Source organism: Martes martes (assembly GCF_963455335.1).
Source record: "Martes martes genome assembly, chromosome: 9".
NCBI lineage: Eukaryota > Metazoa > Chordata > Mammalia > Carnivora > Mustelidae > Martes > Martes martes.
The window spans coordinates 4,964,140-4,991,477 of NC_137896.1; the positions used below are offsets into that span (position 1 = coordinate 4,964,140).

At 51.1% G+C, this 27,338-nt stretch overlaps 1 protein-coding gene across 1 annotated transcript; it reads left to right on the forward strand.

The window, feature by feature from the left end:
• Positions 1-24,678, forward strand: CTCFL (CCCTC-binding factor like; the record flags this gene model as incomplete). Its single annotated transcript, XM_080814728.1, has 12 exons — positions 1-516; positions 994-1,219; positions 5,559-5,729; positions 6,033-6,166; positions 8,757-8,877; positions 10,145-10,294; positions 12,210-12,370; positions 14,331-14,513; positions 21,919-22,039; positions 22,275-22,386; positions 23,260-23,434; positions 23,995-24,678. 12 exons carry the CDS (start codon positions 1-3, stop codon positions 24,676-24,678), a joined length of 2,754 nt encoding a protein of 917 aa, XP_080670854.1.
• Between the last annotated feature and the right edge of the window lie 2,660 nt (positions 24,679-27,338).

Below are 27,338 nucleotides of genomic sequence, written 5' to 3' on the forward strand. Positions count from 1 at the left end.
ATGGCAGGGACTGAGATCTCTGTCCCTTCTGAGCAGTTTACCAAAATCAAAGCACCGGAGCTGGTCCCAGAAGTCCTATTAGAGGAGGAGGAAGACCGAGCGTGCAGAGGGAGGGAGCTCCCGGGGCCCGGAGATGGGCAGGCCCTGTGCCCCTACGGACCCCTCCAGGCCAAGGGGCCAGAGCGCGAGCAGGAGCCGCTGCTTACTACGGAGGAGAGCGAGAAGCACATCCTGACCCTGCAGACGGTGCACTTCTCCGAAGACGTCAGCTGGCTCAGCCCACAGCCCCAGGACGATGTGCAGGTGACCGTCCAGCAGGCGGGCGGGGGGCCGCAGTCCCTGCTCTGGCTGGGCGAGGGGGCCCCGCCGTGCGTCACCATCAGCCTCCAGGAAGAAGTGTACTCGCTGCAGGAAATGCAGGTCATGGAGCTGCACGTTCTGGAAGGCAGCCTGGCCGGGGCCAGCGAAGAGAGCAAGTTTGTGGTGAGCCTGCCCGAAAGCACTGGATTGCTGAAGGTAGGGCTGGTGTGAAGCAACAGACCCTATGGGGGGGGCAGGGGGTGGCAGGTTGGAGGGTGGGGGGGTGGAGGGTGGGACTCAGACAACTTGAACTTTCTTTCTTGGTTGCTCTTTGTGCATGGTCAGGTAGGGACAAGGGAGCTAGAAACTGCAGTTTCAGGTACACACAGTGAAAAGGCTGCCCCGGGAAAATCTTGGAAGATCTCCTGTTCTTTTCTAAGAGTTTAAAAAGTCACGCCAAGGAGGACACTACAAGGCGCGTTGTGGCTTCAAAAAACAGTGTTCCGTTTCGTTCCCCGAGCCCTGGATGCCTAAGAATTATGGCGTCAGCATTTTGATGGCCAGAGATGATCTTCTGTGCTGCTTTAATTCTTGTGTTTTTCTCTGTGTTCTGTGGTTTCATCGAGGCAGAGGGTCGAATCGAATGTCATTTAAGAGAGCACGTGTGTCTGAAGGCTCACTTTCGTTTGTTAGCTTGAGAAAGGCCAGGACGAGGACCAGCTGCTGGCTGAAGGCGGGTTCGAGCCCCAGGCGGGAGAGCAGCTCTTCCTCGTGGAGGCGACGCCGGGAGATGGAGGAGGAGACGAAATCGTGCTGACCATCTCGAACTTACACGTGGAAGAGCAGGAAGATACGCCCGCAGCCGGTCAAGGACGTGCTGACGAAGCCGACTCGCCAAAAAACACCAAAAAGGCGAAGGGTAGGCCAGTTCGTAGCCCAGGAGATGGTGGACACGAGGGGGCCGCCGTTTTTCTCGAGGGGCGCGGGGTGGTGGTTGAGATTTTCTGTGGTTGACTTTTAGTTGCTTTCAGACTGCCAGGAAATGCGAGAAATGTTGAAGTAATGTTCCGTGCTGTGAATCCAGTCCCAAAAGAGCTGGCGTCTTGGACGTGGATGTTTTTAAAGCGGAGTAAAGACGCTCCTGCAAAGTTCCGTATAGACACAGAGAAGGGGGTCCCTGATCCGCCCCCAGTTTGCAGCCCCAGGTCGGGGGTAGTGGCGCGGGCCTGATGGAGGCGAGAGCAAGGGCGTCGGGGCCAGAAGAAGGAGTGACGTCCAGAAGGCAACGGAGGCACCTTGTAGGGAGGGGATGTTTAGGTGAGGAGAGGGAAGAGGACTCAGAAGCCATGAAGACCGGGGATCCCCGCTCCGGGGCAGCTGGAAGCAGTCCGTGGGCAGCCCCACGGGTGGGTGCTCCAAGACGGAGATTGGGACAGGTTAGGAGAGACCTTGAAGCTTAGTTCAAGTCGTACTTAAACTAAGATCGCGTGGCGGCAGCCCACAGCATGACGACCCTCAAAAATTACTTTTTTAAGCTTTTTAGAAAATACTAGTTTCTCTCTTATTTAAAGCAAGAGAGCTCACTCCCCAAATCTCGGTTTCTAACTCATTTGTACAAAGTCATCTCTGGCCACACGTGGCTGTTTCCTCCCAGCAACAGGTGTCCGGGGCCGGGCGGGGGCTCCCGTTTTGAAAGTCGTGCAGCTGCTTCTTCCTCCGTGTGGTTCAAGTCATTCATTCGGGTTCATGGCTTCTGTCTTCCGTAGGCAGCCGAGTGTGCAGTCTTTGCTGTAATATATATACATTTATATCGTCCTTCGTGCGTATTTAAATCAAGAGATTGCACCCCCGAGTTCCCAGTCCCCAGCTCGTTTTATTTTTCATCTGCTCACAGTTGTGTGCCACCATCCCCGATACTTCCGGTCGCTTTTCATCCCCCAGAGAAAAGTGAGCCGCAGGGACACTTGGGTCCCTCAGTGGGTTAAGCATCTGCCTTTGATTCAGGTCATGATTCCCGGGGCGCGGGGATCGAGCCCCATGTCGGGCTCCCTGCTCCGTGGGGAGTCTGCTTCTCCCTCTGCCTCTGCCCCTTCCGCCTGCTCATGCCCTCCTCAAATAAGTCAACAAATAGAATCTAAAGAAAAACAGTAAGAGACGTGTACCCACTTAGCAGTCATCTCTGGGTGCTTCATTTAAACGGAGTCGACACACAGAGTACGTGGTCTCGGACACACAGAGTACGTGGTCTCGGACACACAGAGTACGTGGTCTCCGACACACACGTACGTGGTCTTCTGTGTCCGGATCTCTTCACTGAGCGTTACCAGCGCTTCAGTCTTTTGTCCCTGAGTGGTCGTGGGTCGTCGGGACACCGCGGGTTTCGTGTACACTTCCATCCATCCGTCACCATTTGGGCTGTGTCTGCATCTTAGCCAGTGTGAGTAGCGCTGCTGGGAGCAACCGCGTACGCGTTGTTTGCACACTGTCTTCCTATTCTTTGGGGCATGTACGGAGGAGTGGAATGGAATTGCTACGGCATATGATCAGTCTCTGTTTCAGTTTTTAAGGACTTCCTGGTTCCCCCAGCAGCTGCACCGACTTACACTCCCCCCAGGAGTGCAGGAGGCTCCTGGGCCTCTACACTCTTGCCAGCACTTCTTTCCCATTAAAAAAAAAACAATTAGAGCCATCCTAGGGGCCATAAAGAGCGACCCCATTGTGGCTTTGATTTGCATTTCCCTGGTGCTAATTGTGGCATAGGAAGGCGGTGAGAAGTTAACTTCAAGGTGTTCTATTTTCACACGCTTCTGGGCCATTATGGGTTTTCTCTGGAGAAAGGTCTATGGAAATCCTTTGCCCGTTTTTCAGTTTTGCTTCCTTTCACCGCTGCCACAAACACCCCGGATCGGGTGGCTTAGAGGATAGGAAAGTGTTCCTTCACAGTCTCAAAGGCTGGAAGTCCGGGATCACGGCGTTGGAAGGCTCTAGGAAGGAATGTGTTCCAGGCTTTCTCTTAGTTTCTGGCATTGTCACAATCATGGCATTTTTTTAGCTCGTAGATGTGTCACTGACTCTGCCTCTTTTGTCACTTAAAATCCTCCCTCCCCCTGTGTGTCTCTCCCTGGGTTTCTTCTCTTCTTCTAAGGGCACCAGTCATACCCACCCTCATCCAATATGATCATAAGCTTGATGACATCTGCAGAGACCCCCTTTGTAAGTAAGGTCACCATTATGGATATTTGCCATTAGGATTTCAGTGTATCTTCGGGGGGGGATCACAACTCAACCCATTAACCTTCTATTTCAAGTTTGTTAGGTGTTGTATCATGAAGGCTGCTGGAATTTGCGAAGTGCTTTTTCTGAATCTGTTGAGATGATGGTGTTTTTCTTCCCCTTCTTTTTGTTAATATGTTGTGTTGTGCTGATGGGTTGTCATGTGTCGAACCATCCTTCCATTCCTGGGATAAAATTCCACTTGGTCCCGGTGCATAATCCTTTTAATAAACTGCTGGGTTTGGTTTACTAGTGTTTTATCAGAGATTTTTCCATTTACATTTATAAGCCTTATTGGTCCATAGTTTTCCTTTGGTGTCTTTGGCTTCAGTATCTGAGTAACACTGTCCTCGTGGGATGAATTAGGAAGTGCCCTCCTTTTTCGTGTGTGAACTTTGAAAAGAATCGATGTTAATTCTTTAAGCATCTGGTAGAATTCTCCAATGAAGCCTTCTGGTCCTGGGGACTTCTTTGTGGGTAGTTTTTTGATTAATGACTCAATCTTTTTATTTGCTATATATACATCTATTCAGATTTTCTATTTCTTCTTGAGTCAATGTCGGTAGTTTGTGTGTTTCTAGGAATTTTCCATTTCACTGGGTTATCTGATTCATTGGCATACAGTCGTTCAAAGTATTCTCTTATAACCTCGCTCCCTCCGTACAGTTGACAGTCCTGTCTCTACTTCCCTTCCTGATTTTGCTTATTTGACTTTTCTCTTTTGCTTCTTGGTTGCAAGTCTAGGTAAGGATTTGTCAGTGGTGATCTTTTAAATGAACCCACTTCTGCTGTCATCGGTTCTTTTGTTTTCCTGTTTTCTATCTCATTTACGTCCACTCCAGTCTTCATGATTTCCTTCCTGCTGCTAGCTTTCAGCTTGGATTTCTCTTATTTGGCTAGTTCTTCAAGATGTGACGTTAGGTTATTGATTTGAAATGCTTTATCTTTTTCAGTGTATATGTTTACAGCTAAAAGTTTGCCTCTGAGCGCTGCTTTGGCTGCACTCTGTAGGCTTTGGTATGTGGTGTTTCTCTTCCATTCGGCTGAGTATTCCACAGTGACTTTGTGATGCCCCCTTTGGCCCACTGGTCATTTTTGAGTGCGTTGTTTAATTTCCACATGTTTATGAATTTTCCAAATTTTCTTCTTTTATTGATTCTTGATTTCATGTCATCGTGGTCAGAAAGTGTATGATTTCTATGCTTTTTTAATTTATTGACTTTTTAAAAAAGATTTTATTTTATTTGAGGGAGAGAGAGAGAGAGCACACAAGCAGGGGGCAGGGAGAAGGCGAAACAGACTCCCCGCTGAGTGAGGAGCCTGAGGTGGGGCTCAATCCCAGGACCCCGACACGGGGCTCCATCCCAGGACCCTGAGACCATAACCAAGCCGAAGACAGACAGATGTGCAACCGACTGAGCCACCCAGGCACCCTTCATTTATCAGTATTTGTTCTGTGGTTTTTCCTGAAAAATGTTCTGTATGTACCTGCAAAGAATGTTCGCTGTGCTGTTGTTGAGTGAAGTGTTCTGTAGATGTCTGTCATGTCTGGCTGATAGCGTTAAATCTTCTGTTTCCTTTGCCGATACTCTAATTGTCTTCTCTGGTGTTGGAGTCTCCCACTGTTACTGAAGTGCTTCTTTCTACCCTCAGCCCTGTCCATTTTTGCCTTAGGTATTTGGGGGTTGTGTTATTCGGCGCATATATGTTTATAATTGTTCTACCTTTGTGATGGATTGGGTCTGTTGTTGTATAATATGCTCGTTTGTCTCTTGTAACAGATTTTGTCTTAAGGTTGCTTTGTCTATTACTAGAGTTGTCCCAGGTCTTCTGAGTACCGTTTGCATGGAATGTGTTTTGTTGAGTTACCCCGTGATGCTTAAAAAAGGATGTGCCAAGTTACTTCAGTGTGTTTCAATGAAATTTGAACATCTCAAGGAAGATTTCTACAAATACATAAACTCTTTATCTTCTTCCTCTTGCAGAAGAAAAGCGAACCTTCCACTGTGATAGCTGCATGTTCACCTCTTCTAGAATTTCGAGTTTTAACCGTCATATGAAAACCCACAGCACTGAAAAGCCACATATGTGTCACCTTTGTCTGAAAGCTTTCCGCACCGTCACTCTTCTGCGGAATCATGTCAATACCCACACAGGTAAACCAGAGGAGAAGGAGATTTCCCGTCAAGGATAAGTGTTAACGTTTATGTATGAATGCGAAATCTACCTATCAGCATATTAAAATAACATGTTTAACATTTAGTTTTCCTTCAGTTTTGCCTAAAAACATCAAATGTTACAAAGATTTTTCTCCTAAATGTCTGGGGTATTTGTGATTTAAAGGGCCTCTTCTTAATTTTTAAAGCATTCTGAAACTGAGTCTAATTTATAGGTTATAAGTTCCTCAGAGAAAGTGTGGTTGCGTCTTGCTTAATAGGATAAACTGTGGGATTTTGCAGGAACCAGGCCCTACAAGTGCGGCGACTGCGACATGGCATTTGTCACCAGCGGAGAACTGGTCCGACACAGACGCTACAAACACACTCACGAGAAGCCCTTCAAATGTTCCATGTGCAAGTACGCCAGCGTGGAAGTAAGTTCATTCACGTACTTGAAGCTTCAAGGTGCTCTTAGTAAGAAGTGGACATGAAAGTTAAGTTCACGCTAATAGAATCTCTTACAAAAGTAAGTTTCCGTAAGATATTATTCATACAAAATCTATGCAGGAAGTAATACTCATTCTATTTTTTGAGTGTAATATAGAAAGTTGGAGGGGCACCTGGGTGCCTCCATAGATCAAGCGTCTGACTCTTGGTTTTGCCTCAGGTCACGATCTCTTAGTTGTGCAATGGAGCCCTGCCGGGTGTGGAGTCTGCATAAGATTCTCCATCTCTGTCTCCCTCTCCACCCATCCCCTGCTTGCGAGTTCTGCGTGATCTCTTTCTCTCTCAAAAAAAAAAAAAAGAAGAAGAAAGAAAATTGTATTTTTTTCTTTGATTACCGATTAACAAAAGTACAGTAAAAGTGTACAAATTTACAAATGAAATTACTTATACTTGAGAAATGTTTCCCAAATGTGTTAGAAAGTCCTATCTGGTGTTTTATGGAGTTTGCTCTGTTCTACGAAATCCAAGGGTATTTGCTCTAATGGAACACGGAACCAGAGTTTTCACTGCAACCTTGGGCATTTCCTCAGTGGAACCCGGGCAGATACGAGGCAACTTGTGGGAAGAATCAGATGTGGCCCATTTCCCGTCTCAGGCACAGGGAGACCACCTTCCTCAAACATCGGTGGTGTGTTATGGTCCTTTCAACCAGATCATTTTATTTATACCTTCCCGGTGGCTCAGCCATGCTCCAAATGTCGACAGCCACCTGAGACACTTACTTTGCCAAGCCAGTTCCCTACGAGGAACCGTGAAGGGCTGCGTGGCTCTCCGTTCGTGCACGCTGGGTCCTGGGTCCGAGCCCAGCTGGGGACGGATCACACACTTGCGGGGAACGGAGTTAAAGGGGAGGGCTGGAATTTAATACATGACGCAACCCCATTTCGTAAACGAGGGAAGCTCACGGACCGGGTCGGGATTTGGTTCCAAGAATTTTTTTCCCACTATTACTATTTTTAAAAATTATTTGTCATCGGAGTGAAAGGTGGTGGCTGTGTATGAAACACGCAGTGAAGGTTTCAAAGCACAAAGCCATCCAAGACTCCGAGACTCGAATGGTCCCCTTGTTGGTGCCCTGCGGGTTCTCAGCACAAGCTTGCGTGTCGGCAGAGAGCCGTCTTGTCTCGTCCACACGCAGCCTGAGGAGAGGTCGACCTCGATGTAGGGGCCCTCACCACCGCCATCGCCCCTGCCCTGCTGCTCTGTTGTAAGAGCGGAGGGAGGGGGGAGTGCGTTGTAGTCGCCTAAGCTCCCCCTGCACTGTCCCTTGACACTGGGGCCTGCAGGAATGTATCCAAGCTGTGGGCAGATTACGACACTCCTGAAAGCTAGTGAACGCCCCTTGTCCCCGGCTCCCTTGGGAGCCACGGAGGACATCTCTGCCCACAGCTGCCTATGCTGCTCTCTCCACTGACCAGACCTTTCCCGCTATAATTGTTAAAATTTTCTCTTTTGCCTTCTCATATACTCGAAGACATCCACTTTGCTTGTAAAATTCTCAGCTGAAGTTCTCCGTTCAGACCTTGTTTTCCGTTCGGAGTCTTCTGTGGTTCTCGAAACGTTCTCCGGGCTTATGCATGCTTGTCCCATACTGGGGGCCAGACCAGGCATAGCTTTCCCGAGATGGCAGGCAGGGCTGACACCAGCTCTCTGACAGCGGCCGCCCAAGGGTGGCTGATTGCCCCGTGTTCTGCTGAAGGCAGATAAGGGCCCGCAGTAAGAGCGTACAGGAGAACGGTTCTAAAAGGTGATCAAACAGACAAGAAAATGATTAAACCGGAGGGAATATGCGATTTGCCTTTTAATTAATTGCTTGGGGTGTGTAATTCATCAAAATAGAAGTTGCTTCCTTTTACTTAAAAGTTTCTTCTTGGCGCACCTGGGTGGCTCCACGGGTTAAGCCTCTGCTTTCGGCTCAGGTCATGATCTCGGGATCCTGGGATCCAGCCCTGCATCGGGCTCTCTGCTCAGCAGGGAGCCTGCTTCCCCCTCTCTCTCTGCCTGCCTCTCTGCCTCCTTGTGATCTTTGTCCAAAAAAAAAAAAAAAAAATTTCTTCTTATAAAGAAACCACTAATACTCATGTGCCATTTAGGGCCCACACAGCCCGTCTCTGTGAAATGGTTCACGGGGAGGTTATGGTCCATCAAAGACCCTGTTTCAAGGCCCCCACGTTATTTACGTGAACATTCGTCTTCCGGCCTCTGCGCGCGGATCTAAACTTGCCTCCGAGACGAAAACCCCAGACTTCGGCCTTCCCTTTGTGACGTACCGTCGGGTCTGAGAGTTTCTCGAAATTACCTCTCCTCGCCCACCGAGGACCGCAGACGCACACGTCAGACGGGAAACATCACCCCGGGGGGGACATAAAGTCACGACCGGTTCACCGGGTCGGGCACGTGTAAGCCGCACTGACGTTACCGTCGGAGCGATTTCCAGATCTTCTGTGACGCTGACTCATGGGAGGCGCTCACGACGCGTAAGTGTTGACCACCCCGTCCCCCTCATTTGTCTCCCAGGCCAGCAAGCTGAAGCGTCACATCCGCTCGCACACGGGGGAGCGTCCCTTCCAGTGCCTTCTGTGCAGCTACGCCAGCAAGGACACCTACAAGCTGAAGAGGCACATGAGGACGCACTCAGGTAGCGCCAGCGGGTTCGGCCCGGCGTCCCCGTTTCAAGGGAGCCCGGACGGAATGTTCCTGGCGGCCCGCGGGAGCCGCAGACGTCAGAGCGGGCGTCTCCATCCTTTCTGGGGACTTGAGCGGCCCCTCTGCGTGCGCTTAGCCCTGGGGGGTCCACGGGGGGGGGAAGCGGACCGCCGTCCAGTGTCTGCCTCCGGGGCTGCGTCGAGGATTTCCGTCCCCTGCTTCACTGACCCTCCTGTTTTAAGGCAGAACGGAAAGCGTGCTGGTTTCCTCATGCGCTTACTTTACTTTTTAGTTATTTTTCATGGGCCTGTAGTGGACACACACACTCGTTTCAGGGGTGCAACAGAGGGACTGTCCGGTCACACACTTTACTCAATGCTCCTCGTAAGTCCCCTTCTGCCCCCGCACAAGCTGACACGCACGACGTGAATACGGGACCGCCGACCACACGCCCCAGGCCGAGCGGTTCATCCCCATGACCTGTTTATTTTATAATTGAAATTTCATACCTCTTAACCCCCCCTCCCCTGTCGGCCGGTCCCTCAACCCGCTCTCCTTGGCCACCCCCAGGTCTCTGCATCGATGAGTCTGTTTTGTCCATTTTGTTCCGTAGAGCCCATGTCTAGGAGAAACCCAACGGTGTCTTTCTCTGCCTGAATTTTTCACTTAGTGTGACCCCCACTAGGTCCACCCGTGTCATTGCAAATGGCAAGATCTCATTCTTTTTTGGTGGCTGAGCGTTACCGCGTTTTATATATAAATACACGCACGTGCGCGCCACTTCTCCTTTACCCGTTCATCTCTCGGATAGTCAGGCGGCTTCCGTGTTTGAGCTGTTGTCAGTAACATTGCAGGAAACCCAGGGGGCCATGTATCTTTCCAAATCACTAAATACCCAGAAGTGGGACTAGTGGATTAGGTGGTATTTGTAGCACTTCCTTTACGTATATTCTTTGTACGAAGACTGTGTTTACGTGTATGTCTCAGTTCTGTAGACCAGGGTGGGAACGGGCGGCTGGCGGGGACCAGTAGCTCCCAGATGGCGGGAGAGCCGCCTGTCTCAGCCCCCGTCCACACAGCTGTTCTTGACGTAATGTTGTTCGGGCTCCAGTCGTGGGGCTAAATGTCCAAGGAAGGGGTTGAGACGGGGGCCTCGGGGATGAAAGAAAGGCTTTCGGCCCCAGGGACCTCTGGAGGGGATCCCGGCTTGCTGGGCGAAGCCCCCGTGCAGAGGGTCACTTTTGTCGTCCATGTCACAGGCGAGAAGCCGTATGAATGCCAGGTGTGCCACGCTCGCTTCACCCAGAGTGGCACCTTGAAAATACACGTCGTACAGAAGCACAGCGAGAACGTCCCCAAGTACCAGTGTCCGCACTGCGCCACCGTCATCGCAAGGAAGAGTGACCTGCGTGAGTGCCTGGCTTCATGAACTTCCTTTAGGGACGGTATTGGTTGGCTCTTAGGGGGCACAGCCTGGAAACCCGTGGAGCCTGGGCCTGAGGACAGGGAGGCTCCTGGTCTGCAGGTCCAGCTGCTGAAGAGGGTTTTTTCCCAGCGGTCCTGGGGTGCCATCTAGTGGCAAAATGGCAGAAGTGCAACTTCGTGGCTTGTTTCTCGTGGCTCTAAGCCCGTTCGCTTCTGGGTACACCTGCTAAGCCGTCAGTCACACGTGTGTTAGCTCTTGAAGGGCTTCCACCGGTACTGTTTAGTTCCACATTGAGCCTGGTTTTACAGATGGTGGAGGGGCTTTGAGACGGTAGAGGGGCTTCGATGATGGAGGGGCTTAGAGACACAGCGTGAACTGCCCCACGGTCCCCTAAGCTAGGAGGGGCCCGGGTGCCCAGAGGTGGCCTGACTCTTAAAGTTCTCATGAGTGATACTGTGCGGACCTTTCTTAGACCCCTCCTGTGACCCTAAAACGTTCCGGGAGCTGAGGTTGCAAAAGGGAGAACCCAAACAGCCCTCCCCTTAGGGGACTCATGTCAATAAAAGGGGCCAGCCTGTGCCCCGACATCCTTGTCGTGACATGGGACGCCCTCTTCATGGCACGAGACAGCACGGAGTGAGAAAGGGACGCACCGTGAGAGACACTGAATGCCAGACTTAGGAGTCTGGGTTTGATCCTGCCCCCACGGAAAACCGGGCAGGATTTAGCAGGGGAGCGACGGTGAGTGTTGAGCCTCTCCCCTTTCTTTCGGGGCTCCTGGGCTTCCCGCTTTCCGTGATCTCACTTCTCTTGCCAAAGCGTGTAACACCGTGATACTCAGAACATGTTAGCACAAGTACAAGTCACGGATTCGCCCGGAGAACGTCTGGAGATGAGGTGCACAGTTTGAGAACATTTCTGGAAGAGTGAGGGTGGTATTTTGGAGCCTTAACCTTTTTTTTAAATCGGGAACGTTCTGTCAACGTTAGTATAGTTACCGGCATGCCACAAAACACAGCCTCGGGGGACTTCTTAGGGCACAAGGGCCACAAGCCTGTTCCCAGAAAGGAAAGAGGACTTTGACAGCAGGACAAAATGATGTAGGTTACGTCTCATCTCGGTAGGGGCCCCTCCCGGATCCCGTGAGATGCTTTGCGAACCCCGAAGTCTTCCTGCCTGCCCCCCCCGGGGAGGTCAGGCTCCCCAGTGACTGGGTCAGCACATCGCAGGTGGACCTCCTCCAGCTGTCCGTTGCGGTTTGGCCTCTCCGCCAAAGGGCCACAGACCACCATGCGTGGGACTCAGTTCAGTAGACATTATTCTAAAGTACATCCAATCAGACCTCACCACACGTCCTAGGTCAGTGACGACAGAGGAAGAAAATAGGGCATCGACTTCCAACAGAACATCTTGATTTTTTTTTTTTAAGTTAGGATAGAGAGGTCCTATCTTTGTTATGCAAAACCGCCTTAACATTATCCTGAAAACCCGCCTACAGCGTGATCAGGTTCTCGGGGCACTTGGTTCGGTGACCGCGTGGGGTCTGCTGTGCCGTCGCTTCCGCGGGACCTCACTGCCTAGTGCAGGGGTGTTCCGTGGACCAGCCAGGACGAGGTGTCTTCTGAGCAGCGTCCGGCATGGAAGGATTTCGTTCCCTGGGAGGCAGTTGGCAATATCGGGAGGTCTTCTGGCTGTCACAAATGGGGAAAAAGGATGCTGCTGGTATCCACTGGGTGGAGGCCAGGGACGCCGCTGAACCCACAGTGCCCGGGACAGCTCCCCCGAGAAGAAACCAGCTGCCGGGGCCAGCAGCACTGAGACTGAGAAGCGCCGACACAGGGCTCGGGAGAGCAGCCAGCAGAAATCATACGGTTTCAGCGCCCGCCCTTCCGTTTCAGGTGTCCACCTGCGCAACCTGCACACGTACAAGGCCACGGAGATGAAGTGTCGCTGCTGCTCGGCAGCCTTCCATGAACGCTACGCCCTCATTCAGCACCAGAAGACTCACAAGAACGAGAAGAGGTTCAAGTGTGAACACTGCAGTTACGCCTGCAAGCAGGTACGAGGCTCCAGGCAATTCGGGGAGGCGGAGGGAGGCCGCGGTGTGTGCAAGACGGGAGCGTTGCAGGCGGCCCTCTGTCGCAGTGAAAATACTGAACAGTCATGCTTTCAGAATAACCAGAAAGCAGCCGTGGCCGAGACATGTCAAAGCGACGGTTCTTAAAAGTATGGTTGACAGGGGCGCCTGGGTGGCTCAGTCGGTGAGGCGTCCGACTCTTGGTTTCAGCTCAGGTCATGGTCTCAGGGTCGTGGGATGGAGCCCCAAGTCAGGCTCCACGCTCAGCGAGGAGTTTGCTCAAGAAATCTCTCCTCCTCCGCCCCTCCCTCCCCATGCATGCTTTCTTGCTCGCTTGCTCTCTTTCCTCTCTAAAACAAATGAAATCTAAAAAAAAAAAAAAAAAAGTATGGCTTACAGACCCCTGCACGTCCTTGAAACCATTCAGGGCCATAAGATCAAGATGATCATTAACTAATTAATTAAGACCAACACAGTCTTTGCCCTTTTCGCTACATTGACATGGCCCTGATGGCACCAAAGCCACTGAGCTGCATGAGAACCAAGCAGGATGGGTCTCTGCTGTCTTCCTCACCGTCCTGCACTGGCAGCAAAGACAGAGGGCATTTTTACTAAGACTGGGTTTTTTTTTAAGATTTTATTTATTATTTGATGGAGAGAGAGATCACAAGTAGGCAGAGAGGCAGGCAGAGAGAGAGGAGGAGGCAGTGACAGTCACATTCAGCCTTGACCCTGAATACGTGCACTGACGAGACGTTGCGGTCTCCCGAAACCCAGCGGCGGTCGGGAGGAAAGCACCCAGCGTGTTGTCCGAGTTGCCAGCTCGACTAGCCTGGACCCCTTCTTCCCTGGACCACTGTTCCCACTTGAAAACACGAGCGACAAACTCTGCCTCTTCCGTCTCAGACGTTTGGCAACACTCTGCCCTTTTTCTGAAAGTAAATAAAACGAGTCCGTCACTTCCAGGAAAATGTGTTGCCAAAGATATGATTTCAGCTGTCAAGAGGAAATACACAATTAGAAATTTGTATTTCCACCACCGGGAGCTTGACAGCTTGCTAACACTGAAGACTTTTCTAACGAGACTGGAGCGATTTTAAGGAAGCATTTCTTCATAGAGTTTCATGAAATGTGTCAACAGTCAGAAGCTTTGCATAACTCAATAAACTGAGATTTGCCAGATGACCAATCAGTCCATTATTTTATAAAATCATTCACGTAGGTAAAAGATCCCCTCAAAGTATAACATAGGTCAGCGGGCTGGGCTGGAATGGAATACAGAAAGGACCGTCTTCCCCATTTGCCCTTCCTCTCACCCTCCTCCCAGGACAGGGTCGCTCCGTCCCACCGGGGCCACACTGTCTGGGAAGGGGGGTGCGAGGAAAGGCATGTGGGGAACAGAGTACGCATAAGAGAGAGCCTTGGAGAGACACAGTTCAGTTTCTGACGGGAACCTAGAAGTGGGCATGTGTCTCCTCTGCGAGACCATAGCATTTTAACTTTTGTTTGACTTTATATGACTTTATGTGTATTTGTGTCCTGCTTCTCCCAATTATATACTCATGTAAATCTTAGTTAAAACTTATGGTTATTTCCTCACTGAGAACAGTTTTGATCACTTTTATGCTTTTAAATAGATAGTAAGATTTGTCCTAGTGATTATTATTTCACTCCCCAAGGAATGTTCCATCACAGGCCACGAGGGGCTGTGGGACCTGCTGGGAGCTCTCTGGTGGCCTGGCAGTGGGGATGCGGGCAGGTTTGGCTCCTGGTCGGGCAGACTGTGCTCCACTCTCGGAATGCTGCCCTGACGGTGCGCGCTGCCACTTTTCCTCATCGTACGCTCCTCGCTGGGGAGGGAGGGAAAGTATAAAATAGCGTCAAGGACGAAAAAATCTACGTGAGTCGCTCAGCGGCTTGTCTCCCTCGCCTTCCCTCCTAGGAACGTCATATGACCGTTCACATCCGCACCCACACGGGGGAGAAGCCATTCACCTGCCTCTCGTGCAGTAAATGTTTCCGGCAGAAGCAGTTGCTAAACGCCCACTTCAAGAAATACCACGATGCCAATTTCATCCCGGCCGTGTACGGATGCCCCAAGTGTGGCAAAGGCTTCTCCCGCTGGGTAAGCTTACTTAAGTCCCAGTAAATCCTCCTCGAAGAGGTTCCTCTGTTTCACTGGCACTGGAACTCGGGGAGTTTAAACCCAATTATAGAAACTTGCCAGGGCTGAAGGCAGCGTCTGTCCTGCCGGAGGGAAGTGGTTCTTAGCTTTTCGGAGTCACCGAGCTCTTGAAAATCTTATGAAAGTGTGGTCTCCCCTTCCGAGAAAAAAAAAAAAAAAAAAAAGACAGTTCTGCAAAGAAAATCCTGCAGATCGTTTTAGGGAATTCTCATACTCCCCAGAATCTGCAAGGACGCCTGCTTTTGGCGTAACGTTTTAACATTGTTCCTGTGAATTAGATTTAGGCTGCTTCACAGAGGGAATGCAGTTTTTAGCACATCTCAGAGACGTTCTTAGAAAAGTGTTGTTGGTACTCTGTTAAGAAATACCTTTTAAAAAAAAAAAGGAAATACCTTTCGTCTTCCATGTTATTTATTTGTTTTTTAGGCTCTGTATTCATTATCTGTCACCATCTAACAAGTTATCTCAAAACTTAGTGGCTTAAAAAGCAACAGACATGTATTCCCACACATTTTCTGTGGGGCAGGAATTCGAGAGGGGCTTGGTTGGGTGGGTCTGGCTCAGCATCTCACATGAGGTTACAGTCTGGTTATTGTCCACTGGAGGCCGCGTCATCCAAGGCCTGGCGGGCCTGGAGGCTCCACTTCCAAAATGGCGGCCTCCCATGGCGGTTGGTAGGAGGCTTAGTTCCTCACCACATGGACCTCTCCATTGGGCTGTTCCTCACCACCCAGAGCAAGGGGGAAGCCACTGGGCCCTTTGTCAGCTAGTTTTAGAAGTGACCCATTACTTGTATTCATTAGAAACAAATCAGTAAGTCTAGCCCACGTTCAAGAGTGGGGGATGGGGTTCCTTTTTGAAAGGAAGAGTGTGGAAGAATTTGTGGCCTTTGAAAAACCAGCACAGATGATGAACCAGATCCTTAGACAATGTACGTGCTCCCGGCTAGCTTCTGTAAAAGTGTTTGAATTATCTGAAGTTGACCCTGTTCATGGGGAAAAAGCTTTATCTTTTCCCTTTGTGTTTTTCTGGGTAATTCCGGAGCGTTAATACTCAAGCTCAAAGTTTCAAATACAAGTAGTGGCAACACTCCAAACATAGCCGTGTTCATACCGAGGTAGCATTGTAAAGATTCAGCATTGTAAAGATTCTGCCCTTCAGTGTGAAGAACCAGGAAACAGAGAAAGAATGAATCCGCCTCATAGAATTCCTCAGAATATACAATCAGAAGTTTTGAAAATTCTTCTTGCGTTCAAGAAAGTGCATCTGGACTTGCTTCTAGAATACGCACGTGCCTTGGAGACAGGGTGGGCTTCGGTTCCACGGTAGCGCACTTGTCATGATAAAGTGAGCCGAAGGAATGTTTGCTTTCCCGTTGCATGTGAAAGTTGGCGCTATGCTGTGGTCTGTTAAGTATGCAGTGGCATTACGTCTTAAAAAAAAAAGCATAGACCTTAATTTAAAAATACTTTACAGCTAAAAAATGCGAACCATCCTTCAGGCTTTCGGCAAGTTGTAATCACTGATCCCAGATCACCATAACAAACACAATAACGATGAAAATTTTGAAATATCGCAAGAATCACTGAAGTGTAAACAGCATCAGTAGACTTGCTCGGTGCAAGACTGCTACGGACTTTCCACTTATAAAAAAAATGCAGTTCCTAAAAGTGCAGTAAAGCAGAGTATGGTAAACTGAGGTGTGCCTACATATAAGACCTCTTACAGCTTAAAGATGAAGAGACAAATACCCAGTGAAAAATGAGCAAAGGGTCTAAACAGACATTTCTTCAAACAAGACCTACAAATGGCCCTTGAGCGCGTGAAATGATGCTTAGCATTGTTCATTGCTTGGGAAATGCAAAGCAGAATCACAGTGGGAACACTTACGGCCGGCCTTGACGCTGGCTACAGTCAAAGGAGACAAATGACAAAAGGTGTGAAAAAATCGGATCCCTCTTATAGCCCCAGTGGGATTTGAAATGGTGACGTCACCTTGGAAGACAGTCGCTGTTTCCCAAAAAGTGAAACATAAAGTTAGCATACGATTCAGCCATTCCACTCCTAAGCGTATGCTCGAAAGAACTGAAAACACAGGACCACGCAGAAACTTGTACACAAAATTCATAGCCGTATCATTCACAAACAACCCCAAAAAGTGGAAACTACCGGCATGTGCATCAACTGATGAATGGACAGAACACTGTACATCCACACAGCAGAATATTATGCAGCCATGAAAAGGAATGAGGTATGTATGCACGTGACAACGTGGTGAACCTTAAAAGAAGCCATATATTCTATGATTCCCTTTCTAGAAAATGTCCAGAATATTCAGAGACAGAAAATAGCTTAGTGGTTTCCAGGGGCTGGGGGAGGGAACATGGAGAGTGACCCCAAGGGCTTAGGGTTTCTTTCGGAAATGTTCTCAGATTGATGGTGGTGATGGTTTTACAATGCTAGGAATAAACCACTGAGTTACACGATTTAAGTAGATGATTTGTACAGTATATGAATTAAATCTCAATAAAACTGTTAAAAAAATTAATCCATTTTTGGTTCCATTTGGAAGTTCCCACTCTGTCCTGACAAAAGTAAACACCTGAATAGATTGAAAAATCAACTCTTGTAGGATCTGTAGGAGAGGGGAGGACACGGGGCCAAGCGCTGGCCCCGAGAATGGAGACGGACAGGTGAACACAGTTGAGGCCGCCCAGAGCGGAGACTCTCGGGCAGAGGCCTTCACGGGAACCAGCGCAGGGGCGGGGAGACCTGAACAGTGATTGAGGACTTGCTGGGGGCACAGGGGGACTATCTGAGAGTTAGAAACTGCAGCCCCACTCACAGGGGCCCCACAGTCCTGAGAGTTTTATCACCAGGAGCCCGACCAGGCTCCCGCAGTGAACATCAGAAAAAGAATCCCCTTCTGCTTCCTTCCAGCAGGAGGAAGGGGAGGAAGGGATTTGAATCACCCCAGAACATTCTGCTCTCCTTACCAAGGTCTCCCTCTGGGAAAACCAGCTCACCAGAGCCTAACCCGCTGGGATATCATCAGAGCTAAGTGCCCCAGCGTAAGGGAGACCCCCGACGCCAGCCCACGAGAGCCATCGGGTCGCACCTGAGGTGGAAAATAAAGCCAAGAAACTCTTGTGAGGTTCATGGTCCGGAGGCACGGTTCACGGACACAGTGAGACCCACTCACGGGCTACAGAACACGCCCCCTCCCCCCACCTCCCCTCCGCTTACCAAAGCCCTGTTTACAGCAGCTCCTTTCCCCTGAGACGTCAAGTCCAGCTATCAGGAAAGCATTACAAGGCATCCCAGAAGAAAAGTCACGATCTGGAGAGACAGAACAGCAAAACCGGGCATGGCAGGGGCATCGGAACCACCCGGAATTTAAAACAGCCCTGATCAACACGCCGAGGCCGCTCATGGATAAAGTCGACAGCACACGAGACCGGGTGAGCAACGAGAGGTGAGCAGAGAGAGAGAAATTCTATGAAAGAACCACGAAGAATTGCTACAATGGAAAAGAAAAATGCTCTGATGAATGAGATCAAAGGAAGACCTTATAAATGGAGAACGGTCCATGTTCATGGATAAGAAAACAATGTCGAAGTGTTGGTCCTTTAGAACTTGATCTACAGATTCATGCGATTCCTTTCAAAACCCCCACGCATTAGGGATGCCCAGTGGCTCAGTTGGGTGAGCGGCTCTTGACGTCTGCTCCGGTCGTGGTCTCAGGGTCACAGGAATCCGCGCTCAGCAGGGAGCCTGCTTGAGAGTCTCCCCCCCCCCGCCCCTCCCGTGCCCACCTAAAATAAATAAATTAAAAAAAAATCCTAGCACATTATTTTGCCAATACCAACAGAATGGTTTTAGAGTTACGTGGGGAGACAAAAAAACGAGCATCACCAACGCAGTACCGAAGGGGAACAAAACTGCAGGACAGATCTGCCTGCCTTCGAGATCACCGTGAAGCCGGAGTGATCACGGCACTGTGTGCGGTGACAGAACAGACACACATGTCTGGGGGACAGAGAGCCCAGACACAGACCCACACCTCCCGTCCGCTGATGTCTGACAAAGGAGCAAAGACAGTGCCGTGGAGAAAATACCATCTTTTCAGGGGATGGTGCAGGAAGAACTCAAATCCGCATGAAAAAAAATCCAGAAGGAGACCTGACACCCTTCCCTAAAATTAATTCAAAATGGATCACAGACCGAAATGTCAAATGCAAAACTGTGAAACTCCTGAAGATAACAAGAGAAAATCGAGGGTAGGGCGGGGACTTTTCAGAGACAACACCAAAGGCGCCGTCCACGACAGAAATCTTCCGGAAACCGGCCTTCACTGAGACGCACGACCTCTGACTTAAGACGACCAGCCCCAGACGGGGAGGAAAGATGTGCAAAGCTCACATCTGATACAGGACGGGGATCCAGAATGCACAAAGAACTCTTAAAACACAACCCTAAGAAAACACACAACCCGATTAAAAAAGGGGCAAGTACTTTTACAGACCCTTCACCAAAGATGTATGGGTGTGAAGTAAGTGCATGAGACGTGTTCCATGTCATATGTCATCCGGAAACGCACGTAAAACAAGACCTCACCACACACCTATCAAAAATGGCCCAAATCCAGAGCGTTGAGGACACCAGCCGCCGCCCAGCACGGGGAGCAGCAGGTGTGCGTGGGCGTTGCCGGTGGGCGTGCAAAATGGCGCAGCCACGTTGGAAGACAGTTTGGTGATTTCTTATAAAACTTAATATACTCTTACCATACGGTGCAGCAGTCACACTCCTGTTCACCCAAAGGAGTAGAAAACTTACATCCCCATAAACACTTGTTCCCGGATGTCTATAGCCACTTTAGTCATAATCGCCCAAACTTGGAAGCAACCAGGACGGTCTTCAGCAGGTGAGTGGATAAACGGGTCCATCCAGACAATGGAAGAGTATTCAGGGCTGCGAAGAAATGAGCCATCAAGCCGTGCAGACATAGAGAAACCTTAAATGCTTACTACTAAGGGAAAAGGGCTCGCACTATACGGTTCCAACCGTAGGGCATTCTGGAAAAGGCAGAACGGACACAGTAACAAGACGGTGGTTTCCACAGGTTGGGAAGAAGGGATAAAGAAGCGGAACACGGGGGAGTTTGAGGGCAGTGAAGCTAATCTGTGTGACTGCAGAATGATGGATATGGTCATCGTACATTTTCCGCACCCACGGAACGAACGACACCAAGAGTGAACCCCGGTGTAAACCGCGGGCTTTGGGTGACTGTGCTGTGTGCATGTAGGTTCATCGGTTGTAACAAAAGTACCCCCCATTCTGGTGGGGGTGCGGATCATGGGGGAGGCTGGGGGGGGGGCAGGGAGCATAAGGGAAATCTTATTATGTCTCCCTCTCAATTATGCTCTTAACCTAAAACTGCCCTAAAATATGAGGTCTTTAAAAATAAAGAAATATGTGCATATCTGGATACTTGAATCCAATTTAATTTTTAGCAAGTACATCGTCCACCGGCTGCCACTCTTCATCACGCAGTGGTTTCCACACCAGAATATGTCATAGAGCTGTGGGCGTCCTTCCTCCCCAGTGAGGACCCCAGCTCTGGACTCCGAATGCCGGGTCCCTCCTCTCTTGAGAAACAGTCCTCTGACACGGCTGTCTGTCCTGTCACTCTGCCCCGAGTCCTAAATAATCTCGTTGTCCTCTCCATTTACTTAAAATCTTAATGCACTTACTTTGCAAAGGCTGGGTGTGTTTTTGGTTGTTCATTACTCCAAAGCCGACGTCCAGAGCCACTAGCCATGAGCTTCATGAATTGGGAGGGAGACTGTGTGTTTGTGGGCACAAGTACAGGCTTTGCTGGGAAGAGGACACTGCGATCGTCATATCCTCCAAAGAATCCTTGGTCCCAGAAGGCTTCGTTTGTGCAGAATCAGCATCTAAGTCAGGGACTGGCAAACTTTCTCCTATAGGGGCCAGGAAGTAATGTTTTCAGCTTCGCAAACCAGTTTCTGACCCAGCTACCACTGTAACGGAAAAGCATCCACAGATGGACAATTCATAAACGAATAGACATGGCAGTGTTCCAGAAAATTTCATACATACATGTATTTATTTATCTGAGAGCAAGAGAGTGAGAAAGAGAGCACAAGCCGGGGGAGCAGCAGAGGCAGAGGGAGAAGCAGGCTCCCCGCAGAGCAGGGAGCCCGATTCGGGACTTGATCCCAGGACTCCGGGATCGTGACCTGAGCCAAAGGCGACACAACCCACTGAGCCACCCAGGCACCCCCAGAAAACTTGTTTTTCAAAAACAGTTGGCCGACTGGATTTGACCCTTGGGCCATCGTCTCCCAACCCAAAATGGAAGAAGTTTCAGTAACCCGTACCATCCCTCTCCACTTGCACATGAATCCTTCCTCTTCTCCCCATACAAACCAGGACAGTCCGGCAGAGCACCACACCGAAGCCGGAGGGGAAGTTCAGTGGGAAATGTTATTTCACCGGCAAGTGGACTGACCCGTCACCAGGATCTCACTTTCCATGCGAACTTCCCAAACAGTGACAGATTTCTAGCTCACGTCATTGTGGGTGTTCCTGTGTGAGAATGCACTGTTAACAGTCTTGACTGGGAAACCCGTGACTTCCCTCTTCATTCTGAGTGTTGCGTGTACGTTCAGTAACTCCACACACGGTAGGTCAGGAGAGAGCCTGGTGGGGCGGTGAAACTCACGTGGTGTGTGAAGGATTTTCTTAAAACTGACAGTCTGTTAAGCTTCTGGTTCCACATCAAGCCTCACTTGGGAAAGTAGACAGATTCCGGAAGAATAAACGTCTTCTTATAGACTTCTATATATATGTATAAATATATAGATTTTATAAACATATATATATATTAAATAAGCTCACTTTTGGCTAGACCGAAACACAACAGAGGGGTCCCCTTTTTTAAAAGCCACCTTTTTTGTACAAGAATATACCAGGCATTGGGCACCTGGTGGCTCAGTCAGTTAAGCTCCCCACTCTTGATTTTGGCTCAGGTCGTGATCCCAGGGTCATGGGATCGAGTCCCGTGTCATGTCTGCTTGTCCCTCTCTCTCTGCTCCTCTCCCCACTTGCACGCACTCGCTCACTCTCTCAATTTAGAGTAAATAAATATCAAGAAAGGAAGGAAGGAAGGAAGAATGAATGAATGAATGAATGAATGAATGAATATACCAGGCACATGTTTCCCTGCTTTCCAATGGCTGGGACTTTACCCGTGGGACTCTAAATGGCATTCTGTCCGTGCTGCTGACCCGCTGTGTACCCCGTGTCATTCCTCCAACAGAGTAACATGCAGAGACACTCGGCGAAGTGTGGCGCGGGGCCAGGAAAGCCGGCTGCCTCGGGGAAAGTGAGAAGAACCGAGAGAAAGCTGGCCGTCCGAAAAGAGGCAGTCCAGGAAGACGGTAATTCTTTTTCAACAACCTGGGTTCTAATCTGAGAGTGATTTTCTTGGGATCACGGCCTGGGTGCTGAGTGTTACCATGCAGGGGACGCACCAGCGTGTGCTGGGCCCACTCTGTGGCCTCCCCCACCACCTGAGGCAGGTTTTGAGCTCCGTTTTGCACCCCTCCCCGCCGGGGGTGGGAGTGGTCCCTGGCCCAGTGGGCGCAGTGGCTTCTGCACCTGTCCGAGCTGCAGAGCGCCCCCTGGTGGGTTCCACACACCCGTCACGGGGGCTCCTGACGGGACTGGCTCAGGAGGCGGAAGGCTGCCCTCCTCAAGCCAGCGGGCTGTTGCCTGTACCTGGCAGGTGCCGTGTAAAGGTCCTGGGGCTGCTGCGGCGGTGGCCACAAACTGAGTGGCTTTAGAGCAACGGAGGCTCACTCTCTCTTAGCTCTGGGGCCCGGAAGTCCTAACTCAAGGTGTCAGAAGAGCTTGTGCTCCCTCTGAAGGTTCTGGGGAGATGTTCTCCTGCCTCTTCCTGCTGGTGGCTCCAGGCTTCTCTGGGCTTGTGGACACCTCACTCCAGCCTTCCTCCCTCTCTGTCTCTCCTCTTCTTTCCAAGGACGCTTGTCCCTGGATGTAGTGCCTGAAAAATCTGGGATCTCATCTTGAGACCCTTAACCTAATTAGATCGTCACAGACCTTTGTTTCACATGAGGTTACAGTCACAGGTTTGGGGGGGTTAGGATGTGAACCTCTGTCCCTTGGGGCCACTGTGGGCATCACAGTCTTTATCGCTGGCCTCAGGGGAGCAGACGTGGGTTCCCAGGTTAGAGCAAAAAGGGCCCGTCTTCCCTGTGAAAGGTTCTGTTCCACGAGGGGACAGACCTAACTCTTATGGATGCGATTTCTTACGTTCTCCATTCCTGTCCTACGAGAGTCTTTGAACTGAAGAGCGTGGCCGGAAACCACACAACCTTACGGCGAAAACAAGCGGAAAATGTTTGGCCAACAGCCTCATTCTTAAGTCCCCTATGTCTGGATCCCAGCCCCAGTCCTTGAGTGTGAATGCTCCTCTGGGTAGCAGCCAGCCTATTCCTCGCTTCTGAGCTGCCAGATAAAACAGGGGCTGCCCAGCTAACTTTGAATTTCGGATGAGCAACGGATACTTGTTTAGGGTGAGTATATCCCACGGGGTATCTGAGATCTGCTCGTACTGACCAGTCCCCGCGCTTGGCAGGCGGGTGGTCGGACTGCAGTTCTTCCGAACCGGGCACGACGAGCTGTTCGGACCTTCCTCCACGTTCCCGCGTCTCGCCACCCGGGCTGGAGCTGGGCCCGGAGTCCCGGCCGTCCTCCCCCAGCTCCCCGGCTTCTCCGGCCGCAGGCACAGGCCGGCCCGCCGTTCTTGCAGGGTACGCTCAGAAGAGAAATGAGCGCCCCAGGGCAGATATAAAAACGACAGAGCCAGTCTGGACCAGATTTGTCTTTTCACTGACGATGTCATAAAACACCACTTTCCATGGTTTTCCGGAGGAGTCCCCCCCCACCCCCGTCTGAGGTCTGAGCCCCCCATGGGGACTCTGCCTGCCACCCGCCTCCCTATTCTACCTCCTCGTGTCCCCTCCCCCTCCCGCCAGCCTGTCGCTCGCACCCAGCCTGCCCCCACCTGCCGGTCCTGAGCACAATCCGGTGTCCTAAGGACAAATGAACCCCCGCGCGATGCCCACCCTCCCTGGCCCATGAAACTCCCATCACGTTCACGGCGGGCTCACTCCTCCCCCTCCCGGGCCCCTGCATCTGCCTTTTGCCCTCACGCCACAGAGGTCCCCCGAGGCTCCCTGTTACCACATCCCACCGGTCTCTCCCTGCTCTGCAGCCGTGGCACCACTGACTGGTCACCCTCCTCTTGACCCAGTCCCCTCCTGCTTGCTCTACATGCCTTCGTCCTCCTGGTGTGTTCCCGCTCCCCCAGCCGCCTCCACTTCTCTCCTCCTCCTACCCACCCCTGCTCCCACCTTGCCTCATGTCCACAGCTGCATCACCGCCACGCCTCTATCACTTCCGCACCTGTGCTCGTGTCTGCACCTGCGCCCATGTCTGCACCTGCACCCGTGTCCGCACCTGTGCCCGTGTCCGCACCTGCACCCGTGTCTGCACCTGCACGCGTGCCTACACCTGCATCTGTGTCTACACCTGTGCCCATGTCTGCACCTGCACCCATGTCCGCACCTGCACCCGTGTCCGCACCTGCACTCGTGTCCGCACCTGCACCCGTGTCTGCACCTGCACGCGTGCCTACACCTGCATCTGTGTCTACACCTGTGCCCATGTCTGCACCTGCACCCATTTCTGCACCTGCACCCGTGTCCGCACCTGCACTCGTGTCCGCACCTGCATCCGTGTCTTCATCTGCACGCGTGTCTACACCTGCATCCGTGTCTACACCTGTGCCCGTGTCTGCACCTGCGCCCCCTCCCCCACCTGCATGCACAACCCTCACCCTCTCCCGCAGCAAGTCCCTGGTGATCTGGAACGGCAGCAGCCTCCCCAGGCCGGGAGCAAATATTCCATTGCCTGGCGAGCATCGCCTCTCTGTGGTCTCCAACTGGGTCGCAGTCCCTCTCACCCTCAGCCTCGTTCTCTCCTGCCACCCTGATCTGTGCTGGTGTTTGAGGCCACGACACACTAGCAGACCCTCACCCACTTCTCAAGGCCACAGACGTGGGACCGGGTCCACCCTGTCTCCCCAAGATGTCCGGGACCCCATCTCAGTGACTCTCCCCTCTGTCCCTGCTACCCATCATCAACCACCTCAACCCCTTCCCTGTGCACTCAGCGTTCTGAAGACCGGGACTCCGGGCCTGGCTCGCCGCTCCCACCATCTAGGGCCCCCAACCAAACTGCTCCCCCAATTCCAGCCAGGCCAGACTCCCCCTTTCCTTTGCCTGGAATTCCTGCTGACTCCCCCCCATGGATCCCCAAGATCTCACTTTTGGATCCCGGACATCTCGGTTCTGACCCCGACCAGGTCAGCCCCACCCCACGTACAGCCCAGGACCGTGCCCCTGCTTTGCACATCCCCACCTGGTACTCGGTGTCACATCTGTCTGATTGTTTACCAAGCGCCAGCTCTCACCTGCGCCAAGGTCCTCTAAGGCAGCCTGGCCCGTGAGCCCACACCAGGCCTGGCATTGGCAGGGTTCATTCATTCCCACTTAACCAAACAGGCAAATACGGAACCCAGCTCTTTATCGGAGAAGAGAAACAGGTGAGACCCAACTCAAATCTTTCGGCCACATTAAAGAGATCCAGGGGCCAGGCTTCCGGGATCCACACTCTAATTGTGTTGGACCCCAGATCGTCCATATAAATGTGTGACTTCTTGGCTAGACACCTGCTGGCTCTCTTGACACCTAAATGCAGTATTTTTTTTGGATTATCTATTCAAGCCTCTAAAAACCTTTGGCCAACTTCTCTCTTCAGAAGACCAGAAGACCAAATGATTGGGGACGGAAGGGTCTTTGAAAATGTTACCCTTGGTTGGTGTCCTGTTGGCCGTGAAGCACAGTTCAAGGGCACCTGCTTCCACGCTGGCTGTGGCCTTTGTGGCTGGGTGGCGGCACCTTGCCCGTGTCAACGCTGAGCTTCCTGGACGCTGACCCTGAGCTAAATGAAGAACAAAATCAGAGGGATGAGAAGTGGGTCCGCCCCGATAGCCTCTACCGCTGGGCCTTATGCTGGCGTTTGAAACAGGAGCATGACCTGGTCATGAAGGGCACGCGGAACACCGCCCGCCCTGAACGCTCGCCTTCCAGAAGGGCAGAAATGGGAAAGCCCTCATAGGTTTAAAAAGGGACAGTGATAAAAATGGGCGTATTAAAACGTGTCTCATATTTTGGATGGTCAGCTCCCTAAGCAAAGGATGAATGGAAACAAGTAACCCGGTTTATGGTAGAAAAAAATACTTGATTTGCATTCCAGGGGCTTTTAACCTGTTTTATCTGGGTAGTGGTCTGGCTTCTACTTTGCCGTGCTGGTGGGTCAGCTGTAGGTCACCGGGCCTTTCAGGGTAGGTCTCTACAAGTCCACGTTCCTTTGCGTACGCAAGACCCAGTCTGAGTGCCCTCCCTGCCCTCCCCGCCCCCCCCCCCAATGCTTCAGGAAACCACAAGCAAACCCACCTTCAGACAACCTTGAACCAACAGACGGAGCCCTGGTGAGCATGGGTTCTGTGTTGGCCCTTCCCCTGGGCAGCCAGTGACGTTCCCTGGGTGTTCTCGGGGAGTCATTTGGGAACTGGGTAGAGGGGGCGACTATAATCAGATTTACAGCCATCTATTCTTAAGTTCCAAAGTTGTGCCGACAGGAATCCGCTGGAGGGTGGGAGGGGATGGTTACGGATCCCAGCGTGGCCCGCGGTGGGTGCCCAGCACCATGTGTGACCCCGAGCCTACTCTGTGTGGGTTCGCCGGCAGCAGGGACAAGTGCCCCGTGAGCAGCTGGCTTTTCTAATTCCGGTGGGGTCATCCCCTGAGCTCCGAAACAAGACAGGTGAGTGGCTTGGCCACTGTAGAGCTCCGTGGGACCTGCATTCTGCAGAGAGCCCCGGTTCTCAGCCGGGGCGAACCTGCTTCCCAGCAAACATACAGCAGTGCCTGGAAACGTTCTTGGTTGTCACGAGTGAGGAGGAACGTTCTGGCATCCAGTGGGCAGAGAACAGGGCTGCTCCAAACACTGCATAACACATGGGACAGCCCCCAGCGGAGAATCATCCAACCTTAAAAGCATAGCGGACCATGGTTTAGAATCCTCTGGAGCTCACAGGTGCCGTCCGAATATTTACACAAATGTCGTGTAAATGGGGAAAAAAAAATCATTGTCTAAAACGTTTGCTATGTTAAACATTGAGGGATTATTTCCAAAAGGTACGTGCACTGATTTCTTACCTTTATTTTAAATTTGCCCAAACCCTGTGCCTTTTCCCCCAAGAAGTTGCCGCTAAGAAGGTGTCTGCTGGGAGGCTGAAGCAGTGCCCGGAAGAGGTGGTTTCTGTCCCCTACGGAGGCGTCGCACCTGAAGGAGTGACCTGTGACGGCTAAGCAGCGGAGATTGAGAGTTCCCGTTTGCAGCGGTTACCTGCTCAACGAGTTAGAAGTTTGTAGAGTCTTCTTTGAAACAACTAAGTTCATGACACTGGAGGGTCTCGATTTTTCCAAAGTTTGGGGTTAGTGCCAGGAATTGTTTGCCTTTGTTTCTTCCTTTTTTTTTTTTTTTTTTTTGGTCCTGGATAGTTCAAAAAGCATTGCCGGTCTTTTA